The sequence below is a fragment of the Micromys minutus genome, assembly GCF_963924665.1.
Source record: "Micromys minutus genome assembly, chromosome: 14".
Lineage (NCBI taxonomy): Eukaryota > Metazoa > Chordata > Mammalia > Rodentia > Muridae > Micromys > Micromys minutus.
In genome coordinates, this window is record NC_137983.1 from 17,268,509 (window position 1) to 17,281,751 (window position 13,243).

Genomic DNA, 13,243 nt, shown 5'->3' on the forward strand with positions numbered 1-13,243 from the left:
AGGGATAACTGAAGTGCTGGACTTGAGGGCATTTGGAAGACTTAAAGAAACACTTAGTAAGTACTGAGGCTTAAAGAAAACCTAGTATTGATACACCAGTGCAATAAGCTTCTTTGGGGAGCGCCATTGATCTCAGTTGCCATCTATGAAATACAGGCTAAAGGGATCCTACATCCAAATAAACACTGAGGCAGATTGTAGACAATAGAAAAACTATGGAAACCGGAGCCTTGAGAGCTGGAAGCTGTGTAGCTAAGCCAGAGAACCAGCACTGCTGCTGTGCCTCAGCAGGCAGCCGGGCTTAGTGCTTCCAGTCAGAAGCAGGAAATGCTGGAGAGCAGCCAGCTGAGCATTTGTTGATGGGCCCCGATGTAAGACATGTGAGGATGAAGGGTAGAGCTTTGTCCTGTCAGGCTGAGGAAATGCTGAAGTACCCTTTGCTGAAACCAAGTGGCAGAGTTACAGACTAGGGAACCAGGGACTTTGTGTCATTGTCATGTGTATCATTTATGGCAATATGGCTTATACCACTCTTTAGGATGAAGCAGAAGAAATGTATGTATTCAAGTTGGGATTCAGGAAGCTTGAGTAACATCTTGAAAACTAACAAAGTGCTGGCATGTCTGTCTTCTTTCTGAAGGTCCTAGGGAATGATCCATCCCTTGCTACGTGGAGCCCCTGGTGGCTGCCAGCATGCTTTGACACGTGATTAGTCTCTGCCTGTTTTAGCAGCACCTTCTCCTTTTCCGTGTATATCAAATCTGCTCCCCAACCCCCCATAAGGACAGTTCTCCCCAGGTCAATATACTCAATCTCACCTGCAAAGATTTTATAAAGCAATACTTTCTTGTATCATGACCTGTTGTCTTTGGGAGGCCATTTTTCGTTCTACTACAGCATGGTAGATGTGAATTCTTGCAGAGACTGGGGAGAATTAATTACTGGCATAATTAAGAAATGAAACAACAGCAAAAGAGACCCAGAAGCCTACAGATGAAATAATGTAATCCTCTTATGTTCAGGATAGTAGAAGCTGACAATCAAAAGACTTGCATACACACAGGGACTCTGAAGGTCATTGGAATTGTGTTCAACTGAATAAATGCAGCCCGCTGCCCTTCAGAGCAAGCTGTGGCCAGGCGTTAGGTCAGGTGAACACATTCTGTAGGTTTAGAGTTCCGTACAGATATGAGATACTGTGTTAGAAGTCAAGGTAAAGATCAGAGAATCATAATGAGATGTATCTTACTTTCAGATATCCTTGTGCTGTTCATTATTTTTCTGAGCAAACCTGGATGTAAGGGCCGCTGTGTTTGCACACAAGGTGCAAGGTCTTGAAGAAGGCAAACCTGTCTTTGAGAGTCAGGCTTCCTGACTCTCTTCGTGTTAACCCTTTGGAATCCATGGCACCGCTATGACACTGCTTAACTGCGTGTGACCCGAGACAGGAAGTTATTTGAGTGTTAGAGCACATTTTCTCCTCAGTCAGTAATGGCCAGTGGGTTCCAGGTGGAGAATCAGGATTTACTTCCATCACTAAAAAATCATGCTCAGTTTTACTGTTTCTTAACCCAATAACTACATGTCTAATAATGATAACTTAGTAGATAAAAAGAGGGTTTGTGAGAACTAACACATGGATATATTTTTTCATCAATATGGATTAAATAATCAGTATTTTGCTTAGCAGATACAGTTGAAAATTCTAGAAAATCTTGAATTTTTTTTTCTTGGGAACATGAAGTCATGTAAAGTTTTTCTCAGTTTATTTTCTCCTTTTTCCCCATTGTCCTTTTTTGGTGAAAATAGTATAATTATCCCATTCTTCCTTCTTCCAACCTCATGTCAGCATAACTTTTTCTTTTTTATGATTTAATGGAATAAGTAATATTTCAGATTTGCTTTGGAAAGCACTATTTAAAATATTTACAAAATAGTTCCTGCTGTTATAGCTAATTCTCTTGTTTTGTGTGTGTGTCTGTGCATGTCATTGTGTATGTGTTTAAGCACAGTACTTTTACTTTAAAAACACAATAAAAAGTTTGTTTCCAGAATTTAGCAGTAATCGGTGGGATGTAGAATATAGTTATCATATGTGTCAATAATGACTTTTAACCAGTAAGTGAAATTGGGGTTTCCATGTTTCTAGAATAGTTTCTAAAATGTCCAGAACTTGTAAGAACAGAGTATTAAGAATATAAGTGATTGATTTAGAAGATTATTTTACAGCAAATTGCCAACAAGAAATACTGAAATCAGCTGGACTCCTAGGGGAAAGGAGTGCTTCACTGACTTAGTGGCTCAGAAGTCTGAAGAGCAGTGGTCCTGCGTGGTCTGTACCCTCATAAACAAACCCTCGGCTGAGGCCTGTGATGCTTGCTTGACCACAAGGCCTGTTGGTAAGACTGACATTTTATTTTGACTTCATAAAACATGTAAGGGGATTCATTGTACAGTCAGGTATATATTTTGTTCCACCTTGATATCCCATAACCAACTAAAATGCTATCATTCTCTAGTTTAGAGAAATTGCCAGCCTTTATGTGTAAACTAGGCTGATAGTCTGTTGAAAGGAGAGAGAGAGAGAGAGGGAGAGAGAAAGGAAGAAGCTAAGGAAGAGGGAGGGAGGGAGAACATGCTTGTCCTAAAACAGTATGTGTCTTTGTATCTCAAACAGAGATGATCACATCTGTTCTCTACTGTTTCTAATGAATTATTCAATAAAGCTTTGTTTTATGCAGATTTCAGCAACTTTCCAGTTTGTTATTCAGTCCAAGTGTTTCATAAATTGAAAGGGAGGAATTCTGTAAGAATATCTTTGCAGGTGGAATTGAAAAATGCTGAATTTTTTCTCTTCTTTCTCCTTCTTACCCCTTGTTATTAAAATCTTTACCCAGACAATTGTACTGATTTCATTGAAATCCTTCAAAATAACTCTTTATAGCTCACAATCTCATGCCTTCAGAGAATGTAAAACCTCAGAGGAAACCTGTGATTAAGAGCCATCTCACTGATATGGCTCCCATTGTGTGCCCAAAGCGTTATTTCTTTCCCCAATTAGAGATGAGAAAGTTCATTCTTGACTTAAGGACCCCTACATTGTGTTCACGGCTGTATTGTGTTGTGTTCCCTGGGCCTGGGAGGCAGGCATCACCCCTTGAGCAGCTTTGCTAAGTCGCAGGAGGCACTGCACCTCCTTCAGTATCACCCAAGAGAGAAGCTGCTGGAAAAACAGTGGCAGCTTTCTACTTTTATTCTAGCATTGTGAAATGCCTTTATATATCTCATCAACCATTCTTTTTATTTATGAATATGAAGACATATGTCTTACTCATAATACAGACCGAATTATGATTCTGATTCCAAAACTCTAGGATATATTTTGAAACCTTTATTCTCATCAAAACCAAGTATCTAAAATTCCTAAGTAATCTTTATTTGGTCCTGTTGATAGAAATATTCCTGTCCATGTATTAGTCTCTAGCTGAGACTTTATGGGATCTCATTTTTAATTACCACTGCCTCATGCTTCACCTAATCTTCAGAGAACTGATAGCTGAACAATCTTTAGGTATTTAAACATAAAAAAGCAAATATATGACTTTGTTAACATGATCTTTTGGTTCCCATTGGCTGTTGATATTTTATTTTCTAAGCTGAAAATAACTCACTATAATATGTCCCAGTGAGCTTCACAATGTGCTGTAATGAACTAAAATTTCAAACCATATCGATTTCAAATAGTCAGTCTACTCTATTTTTAGGAATATATAAAATTGCATATCTCTTTTTCCAGATTCACTGCTCAAGAATGAAGAGCGTTCCATTGCCTTTAACAACTTAGTGAAGTACCCTTTTAATAGCTTTGATAACACACATACTGAAGTAAAGATCAACAGAAAAACTGTGTTTGGAAATACGACCCTTGTTTTGACAAATTTAAGCAATAAATCCAGTGCTTTGGCCAGAAAGAAAAGCTCAAACCAGACAATAGATGGAGAATCTCAAAGTTTTCTTCCTACAGACATATGTTTTAGTGATATACAGCACAACTCTGAAGGAGTAAACTATATAACCCAACCATCCAACAAGGTAAACACATCGTCTACGGTTTGTGCCCAGTCTAAATTATTTAGTTCAGCACATAAAAAATTGAAAACAGCTCACTCTTCGGCAACAGAACTTAAAAGTTACAACTCTGGACTTTCTAACAGGTAAGATGTTTCTAACTTTGGTCTTATAGTATTTGCATTGTTTTTTTGTTTGAATTTTTTCTTTGGTTTTCAATACAGGGTTAGTCTACCTGTTCTCATGCTATTGGCCAGGCTGGCCTCAAACACACAGACATCTGCCTGCCTCTGCCTCCAAGCATTAAAGGCATTCATCATTACCATCCAATTTAGTATTTTCTATTTCATCAGGATCTAAACAAACAGAAAATTGATCTACTGTTAAGAAAGTTAAATTACTTTTAATAATGTCAGCATTGAAAATTTATTACAACAATTTGCTGGCCTTTCTTTTTCTAGGTAATTGATAGAAAATAATAGAACAGATTTTTCTTCATTTCCAACAAGGTTTTTTTTTTTTCCTTTTTTCCTTTTCCTTTTCCTCAAAGTAACCATTTGTTCAATATTTGGGAAATATCTGAAAATATATAGGAAACTATTTAAAACACCCACAGTCACACCAGTTAACTGTTGATACCTTACATTAACTAATGTCCCACTTTAAAAATCAGGAGGAACTGCAGTCTGAACTGGGAGGCTGTCCTGTAGAAATTACTTGTAATCCATTTGTTCTGTCAGTGGACAAATGGATTGAAAGTAGAAGGAAGTGGAAGGGTTACTTTAAAATGCTACGCTATTTAATGTACCCAGATGAAATATCCCCACTTATTTTTACTTCTTTTATGCTAAGATAAACAAAAGCATAACAAGCAAAAAAAGCGGACAGTTTAACCATTGAAGTAAGATGTAAAGAAACTTAATGTAACCTTAAATTTAAGTCATTTCTTCCTAAGCCATTAGCTGTAAAGTCATAGGATTATTCAGTGTGCAGCATTGCTTAGAAATGCTACAGCCGTGTGTGTGTGTGTGTGTGTGTGTGTGTGTGTGTGTGTGTGTGTGTGTGTGTGAGCCGAATAGAAGAGTGCCAGGAGGAAATTCCACAGTCAATCAAGATCAACTAGCAGAATAAATGTCAAGTGATAGAATGAATTCACCCAGCAGCCCCTCTGCACCCAGGTACTTTACAAGGAATAAATTGCAAATTACTGTCATTTATTTTATTTTTTCTCCTTTTCTGGCAACTAAAGTGCTCATCTCGTGGACAAGATGCCTAGCAGAGGCTCACCACAAAACACGGTTTAAACAGGTGGTCTGCTCGGAACTGAACCACTTTATTTTCTTTGATAACCATAGGACAATTAATTTAACTTTTGTTTTCTTAATTAGTGACCTCTTCACCATGATGTCACATGCCATGCTGATAAGGCTCATTTTTCGATTGGTCTTTAAATATCCTTGAATGTTATCCCAATTACCTGATGATCAATTAGATAATTGAACCAATTGTTAAGCATTTAACAATAGCTTCTAAAACCAGTAAAATCTTTGATCCAGTTACTGTAAACACAGAAAAAACTTGGAGATCCATTTCCAAAGACAGTGTTTGCTATAGCTGCAATACCATATTAAGGATTGCATGGAAGAGGGATCTGACATCTTCAAAATGCTTCCCATCTTCCATGTAGGCTCCCAGCAGTTGTTTGGCAGGTCTCTGTGTGATGCCTTTCACTTGTTCTGCTTCACCTCTGGGAGTTAGTTCTCCAAAGTGGAAACTTCTGGTTTCTTTGGGGAGGCCCTTGCTTTGTGTGATGTTTTCCCGGAAACTGTCTTATGAGAGGATGTGTTGCTGAGAATAAGCAAATGGCGCTTTTCTGGAAGCTGCCCAGTGAAAGGGCATGTGATGTTTGGCTGGCACCAGTGCTTGAGAGAACTCATGATGTTTGGAAAGGGTGTAAGAATAAATCAACGGACAGAGGACGACGGTCTGGCATTAGTTTACATTGTTGGTCTTCATTGGGCTTTTTTGACACTGGCTTTCATTGAGGATGTTCTTGCAATGGTTTGCCTTGCTTTCTTTGATCTTTGATTATCCCGATTTCATAGAGAGAAACATACCAAAGAACTTCTGGTGGTGTTCTGGCTACTTCTTTCTGCTTCAGCAGACTTGTGCTGATTAGGAGAGTCTTGAGGTTTCTTCTGGATTCTGCCCCTGCAACTGATTCATATTTGGTGTTTTACTAGTGGACTGGACTGCTGACAAAAAATATTGGGATGACCCCAAAGAACTATTTCTAAACAGGTCCACATCTCCCTTGTTTATTAGCCATCTTCCTCCCTCCCATTAGCTGGTGGGTAAGGGAGGTCAGGGTGTTTAAGAAGCCTTATAAAGAAGGCTTTGGAAAATATAAGGCTTCAGTTCTCAGTGCCTCACTTATTCTGTTTGTGTTTACTTTAATCTTTGAAATAATCTTGGGTTGTCAGATATACAGTCAATTGGACTGATTAATTAAAAAATTATTTCCAAGAGGTATTTTTATTTTACTAAATCATTCAATCTGTATTAACTAAATACAACCAATAACATGTAAATTAGTTAATTTATAAAATATTATATATTAATGAATTATGGATAATATAATAGTTTTCCATCACGATAGTTTTTACCAACTGATTTTTTATTGTTAATCTATTCTTTTTTAAGATACTAAGAATAGAACCTATATGTTTTGTATATGCCAGACAGCGATTTTATTTCTTTATTATTTATTGAGAACCTGTTATGTCTCAAAACATTGTCCTTAATTCTAATAATGTCTGCTCCAACAAACTACAGCCAGCAAGGCCAGATCCAGCCTAACACCTGTTATGTAAAGTATCATTTCTATTTGTTTAGTTATTTTGGTATTAAAAACAGACAAATTGGGTAGTTACCACAGAGACACAGCTTAAGATGTGTGTTGCCTGAAACAGTTTTGCCAAATCCTGGTTTACTATATTACTATGCTGTTTATAAATCAATATTCAAAAGAAGAGCCTAATCCCCAGAATAAGTTCATCTGTTCTCTGTGCTAAATTTATCCAGAAAAACACTCTGCTCTATTTTAGTAAGTTTTTAAATAATGTTTGAAACAAAGAGAAACCAACATGTCCTCTATTAAGCAGAATGTTTAATTAACTCAGATAATGTTTTCAACCATAAAATTGAGGTTAGCTTGTGCGTATTTAGAGTCGGTAATATGGAAGGTTCCACTAGTGGCTTGGTTACCTTAACTCAGCACTTCACAACTTAAGGTGTGTGCATCACCTGGGAATCTCATTAGCAAGCAGATGAGGACTTCAGAGGGAGTTGGGGGAGAAGTGGGTAGATGAATGTCTCTGGAGCCTCCGGGTAATAAAAATGTTTCTAGTGAGTAGAACACATTCTGAGTACCAAGGATAGGCCAATGTACAACCTTCTTAGGATTTGCGAGTCTCTGTCATAGTAATCTTAAACATTTAACATTATATTTAGCAGATCTCTGACAAGACTGAGCTAGTATCTATTAAGTATATCTGAGTTACACAATTTGTAATCTGCTTTCAATTATTTGCTCTAGACTGTATCTAGCTAGCAAAAAAGTTATATTGTAGCAAAAACAAGGCAGTGATCTTTACGTTTTTAATGTTACAAACCTTTAATGAAAACCTTTTAGTTGAAAACTGTCTTTGTAGTCAGGTTGTTGTCCTCAAGCAAGAGAGCTGTGAAGCGGGGAATTCCCACTACAAAGATGGTGACTGCCCTCAACTAAGAAGGCTCGGAGGCTTTAGTCAGTCATGTAACTGCGCTTAAGTAACTGCTGAAACAACAGCTTTGCCTCTCTTTCCCCCACCTTTAGCAAAAGAGGTGGAGAGCCATATGTTTGTTATTTCTTAGACTGGAGCAGCATTTATTTGTACAATAGTGTCTACGGATTAGCAAAGGGACAAATAGACACATTGTGTCTGATAGGAAGGGCGTTATGTGCATGTGATGAGATCTCTCTCTGCCACCATAGGCAGCCTCTGCCTCCGAGCAAATCTGAGCATGTCTGAGAAGCTTGGCAGGTCTGGGACAGGCACATGGGGCGCGGCTGCTTGGTTCTGAGTGCGGGCAGGAGTCCAGACACCGCCCTTTTCCCGCCGCAGCTGCCTTAGAACCGGAATGGATCAGAATGGAAGGAAATCAAATATAGACAAGTTTCTCAGGAAGTAGAAGTTTAAGAGCAGGCAGAGTGAACTAATTCTGAAACAAGGTCTGGAGAGCACTTTTAGAGCTGCAGGAGTGAGGCGGGGGAACCAGTAGTTGGAAGGCTGGATGTAGCTGGGCCAAGGATAGGAACTGATTGGGGAACAGGAGGAATGAGAGAAGGTTTGCAGCAAAGGCAGGGAAAACCTAAACATAGGAAACCTTCCATTTTCTGGATCACTGGCAAGAGGTCCTCAAAATAGTGGGACCAAAAGTACCCTTAAGCCCCCATTTAGAGTTATTATCTAGCTGGTATTGGGGTAAAATTTAATTGTTGATAGTGTGTGAATTTGGAAGCTTTTAAGTCCAGGAGGATTCAGTATCCATGGGTGAAGATAAAGGTTATTTTCTATCACCTGCAGTGTCCCAAAGATAGACAAATGATAACAGAACGCGAGTGGCACAAGCTGGATTACCAAATTGTCTCTTGGTAACCAGGGGCTAATTGGCAGACTCCGGGGAGTGGGGCAGAGAGAGGGGTCAGAGAAGGAGAGGGAGGGAGGGGGAGGGGAAGGAAGAGAGGGGTCAGAGAGGGGGGGGGGGGAAGGAGAGGGAAAGAAGCCAAACAGTCCTTTTATACCAAGCCAGTCTCATACCTGGCTGTTGCTAGGTAACTGTTGGGTGGAGCTTAGAAGAACTGCTAACAGAGGGTGTGGAAAACAAATGCCCAGCCATTGCCTTCCAGGTTTCCTGTGCCTGATTGGGTGTGACCCATCACTCTAAGATGTATAGGCCATCCGAAGAGAGAAACAACAAAAATACTCACAGGCGAAATATGTCGTGAAACTACCGTCCACAGCAATGCTAATTGTCGCTCTTATGTTACAAATAGCAGACTCCACAAGTGTGTTTAAGGTCCATGACAAAGTTATTTTTAAAGTAGTGGATTTAATCGTATCTTTATAAAGTGTAAATCAGTTTCATCAGAAGGGAATGATCATAGCCTCTGAAATTTTCAACCAGATGTACTGCCCCGAGCACCACTGTGAAACCAATGTTGCAAAATTCAGTCTCAGAACCTAGGAGAAAAGGAAAATGTTTCTGATGTTGAGGTATTTACGGAAAGTATATTACAGTTGTTACTTTTAGAAATGTTCCCCAATTTGAAAACTGAACTTTTTTTTTTTTTTTTTTTTTTTTTTTTTTTTTTTTTACTATTGAAAGAATTAAAAATAGAGGTGTTGGGCTTGTTTTGTTGTTCCAGTTTTTGTTGTTGTTGTTGTTGTTTTGGTGCTGGGGAGCAAACCCACTTTGCACATGCTAAGTACAACTTCTACACCTGAGATAAGTTCCTATGGCCTTCTTTCGTGACTGTGAACACATTTATTCCGACCTGGCTGGTCACTATGCATGTATTACTTAAAACATACAAGGATGGAAAATTCAAAATTTTAATGAAACTCCCGTATTGCTTCCCTCCTGGGCTCTGTTCACAGTGTGCAGGGATGCTTGTCAACTATCCTAGGTTTTAATTGTTCAAAGATGAAACCCACCTGCTAAGCCTCACAAAATGCACTTTTCTTCTCTTGTGTGCAGCAACCTCTTCCTTACTAGAATGTTATTGTGACTACAACAGTTAATGGTGATCAGAGAAAGACAAACAGAATTGTTGTAAAGTTGGAGTAGATGGTCACCAGATGGTCTCCTCAGGCCACTGATGGGAGTTCCTTCAGATGAGAAAATAATTATAGATGACTGTGACCCAGTTTGCTTTGTGAGATGGAGTTCAGGTAGATGTGACAGTATTTTAGAGGAAATGAAAGGGAACGTACTGTAATATATGTAAGGGAAGAACTGAATAACAGAAGTGAAAGGAAACCCGTATTCCACTTACACATCCCGCTGTTTTTATTCAGACATTTGAAGTTTATGCCTTTGACACATAGTTCAGGAATCAGTTAGAATTACCCAAGGAATCAAAACATTAAGAGCATAATAATCACGTGCGGTGCACATAGGTAGCAAATACGCAACTTGATCGGCATGCAGGTCTCGCAACTGCAGCGGGGGCTGTCCCTGACTCTGTTGCTTGCCTTAGGATCTCACTCCCCTAACTGAGCCGCCTTGTCTGTGGGAGAAGAGATGTGCCCAGTTTTGCAGAGACTTAATGTGCCAGGGTGAGGTGATACCCAAGAAAAGACCTCCCCCTTCTCAAAGAAGAGAAGAAGGGGGCGGTGTGTGACAGGGGGAGGAGCTCTGGGGGGAGTTGGAGGAGGGCTGTGATCACATTGTAAAGTGAATAAATACATAGAAACAACAAACCAAGTATGCCGTCTTCAGTGGTAACTCTAAGTGGATGGTCAAAGTGGTACGAGTGACCCTTAGTGCTGCTGTGTTGCCATTTTTGTGTCGCCTGTCATTACAGTGAACTCCAAACCAATACAGCAAGCGCTCCTTGTCCTGTAAGTGCCGGCAGGCCTCGGTGCAAGACGCACAGCCGCCACTGTGTTCTGCGAGTTGTGAGGAAGGATGGAGAAAACAAGGGAAGGCAGTTTTATGCCTGTTCTCTGCCCAGAGGAGCACAGTGTGGATTTTTTGAAGTACGTGTGAAACTTCCCATGTGTATTGTAGTTTAAGGTGAGTTTTGTTTATTGTAATGTGTCAGACCTCAGTGATTGCAGTTTATTTATTTATTTATTTATTTATTTATTTATTTATTTATTTATTTGAGGCAGGGTTCTCCCATGTTACAGAATTTCAGTTACACATCACTATACTTGGCTTTACCTTTCCATTCTAAACAGCCATATTAGTATTCGGTGTGAAGCGTGGGTGTTAAATAAATAACTTAGGATGTGAAGAGGTGCAGTTAATAATACTAATAATAGAATGGCTACTGTATGAGCAGAGTTTCCTGTTTGTAATCACAGTCTAACAGTGTTGCTCTTGGTTCATACTGATAGACAGGGGGTGTAGAGGTTGGATGTAGTGATTCATGTCTGCATCCTAAGAACTGCGCAAGTTGAAGCAAGAGGTTCTTGTGTTTGAGACCAGACTAATAGAATGAATTCCAGAGCAGGCTCCAGGGTGAGACCCTGTAGGGAAGAAAGAAAGGAAGGGAGAGAGAAAGGGAGGGAGGGAGGGTAAGAAGAAAAAGAGGGAAAGAAAAGAATTAAAGACTAAGAAATGCTAAATAAGAGTTCTTTAAGTTTCATGACTACACATTGAGTACATGAGAAAAATCAGCACATGAACCGATAACTGCCTTCAATTTACAATAACCGTAGTGACTTTTACTATGAGTGTAACTCGATGGGGTCAGAGAGAAGGGAAGGACAGCCCGTGATAATCCAGCCACAAGAAAAAGTATCTGGAAAAGGAGGCAGGAGCATAGGTCCCTCCAGTCAGTCCGTCTGTCTGTTTTCCTCAAGTATAGCATTCTCACCATGCTGGGTGCTAGTTCAGTGCTTAAGGACACACATTTCCCCCACTTATACTCTTTATGGTATCTAATAGAAAAAGGAAAATATAGATCTGTTTCAGTGCAGAACCCCAAAATTACTGGTTTGTCTTACTGAGAAAGAAAATGTTTCTCTTCCCAGTGTACAGACATTCTTAAGGACATTCCCAGGTGAAATTAGACAACTTGAGTTCCTACACTTGATGGACATGTTTCATCAGGTCATCTTAACCAGTTTAAATATGATAGAAAAATAGTCTCAGTAATTTTATATTGCTAATACTGTCTTAGCCTCCTTCATCTCTCTCATGAGACTAAATACTAAGAATAGGGTATCTCTTTCCTAATTTAGTCTGTGCAAGTATCTGCCAGGATCTTTCTCTGCCTAGGAAACTAATGGAATTTAGTTTTACACTTATAACAAATATTTGGAAATATTTTAATTAAAACAGACATAGAGCTGAGACCCTGGTGGTAACATAATATCAAGATTTGATCGTTTTCAGTTACACTGGATGAAAGGAGGAACTTTATGTCTTTAGATAAAGTGGTTTGAAAGTTAGTCAGTTTATTGTGTGATTCAAACAGTAAACAAATGTAAATAAAATGCTTTTTTTTTTTTACTTTTTTTAAAGAAAAAGTGTGGGAACTAATAGTTCCCATGGGCTGAGCAATGTGCAATTATTAGTACGAGCAGTGAGTATCCTGTTAGCTGAGGCAGGGCTCATCTGTTCAGCACTGGATCCTTTATAACCTCTCTCCTTCCTCCCTCAGTGGGCAGACCTGTCCTTTCCACTCTGCAAACATAGCAAGCGCTCCATTATGAAAACCGTGTTGAAGCTTGGGCCGAATAACGGGAAGAACTTTTTCGTATGTCCTTTGGAGAAAGAAAAGCAGTGTAATTTTTTCCAGTGGGCAGAAAGTGGACCAGGAATGGAAATTATTCCAGGATGCTAACATCTTTCTCCTTTTAAAGAATGACCAGCATATAAGCTCATCAAACTCACAGTGTTCAGTCCCCTTTGTTTAATTGAAAGCTTATAGAATACCTGTGGTAATGTTTGGGATGTGTTCTTGGTTTAAATAAGTCACCTTCACTTTTTTTGTTGTAATAATTTTACCAGAAGCACAGTATGTTCTCTTTAAAATGCATGTCCAGTATATTTAATCATGATGTCAATAAAGTACTGTTAGTATGTTTTTGGCCTTTTGTAAGTTCTTTGGTGAGCAGTGACTTACTTGTTTCTTAGGAGATTGTGTTTACATAATATTACAAGTTCCTCGTTCTGTTATGAAGACTTTTTTCAGGGTCTACCACTGTGTACGACATCATATCACATATATTCCTTCAGTTTAACACACACGAGATCCTTTATGAAAGATAATACAGTGTTCTGTTCAACAGACATTAAGTTCCTGTTACATGCTAGAGATACACTAAACTTTCAATGCCCATCAGTGTTTTCACAGAAAATGCTGGGGACCCAAACGAACACAGTACCTAGGACA

At 39.1% G+C, this 13,243-nt stretch overlaps 1 protein-coding gene across 1 annotated transcript in view; it reads left to right on the forward strand.

Annotated features, from left to right (window-relative positions):
* The window catches only part of NEIL3 (nei like DNA glycosylase 3), a gene marked incomplete at both ends in the record, with an annotated part of 48,014 nt that extends 35,323 nt beyond the window's left edge, over positions 1-12,691 (forward strand). Inside the window, 4 exons of the mRNA XM_080928473.1 lie at positions 2,230-2,399; positions 3,797-4,214; positions 10,700-10,874; positions 12,509-12,691. Of these exons, the coding sequence (XP_080784599.1) occupies positions 2,230-2,399; positions 3,797-4,214; positions 10,700-10,874; positions 12,509-12,691 (946 nt within the window). The remainder of the gene's footprint in view (positions 1-2,229; positions 2,400-3,796; positions 4,215-10,699; positions 10,875-12,508) is intronic.
* Between the last annotated feature and the right edge of the window lie 552 nt (positions 12,692-13,243).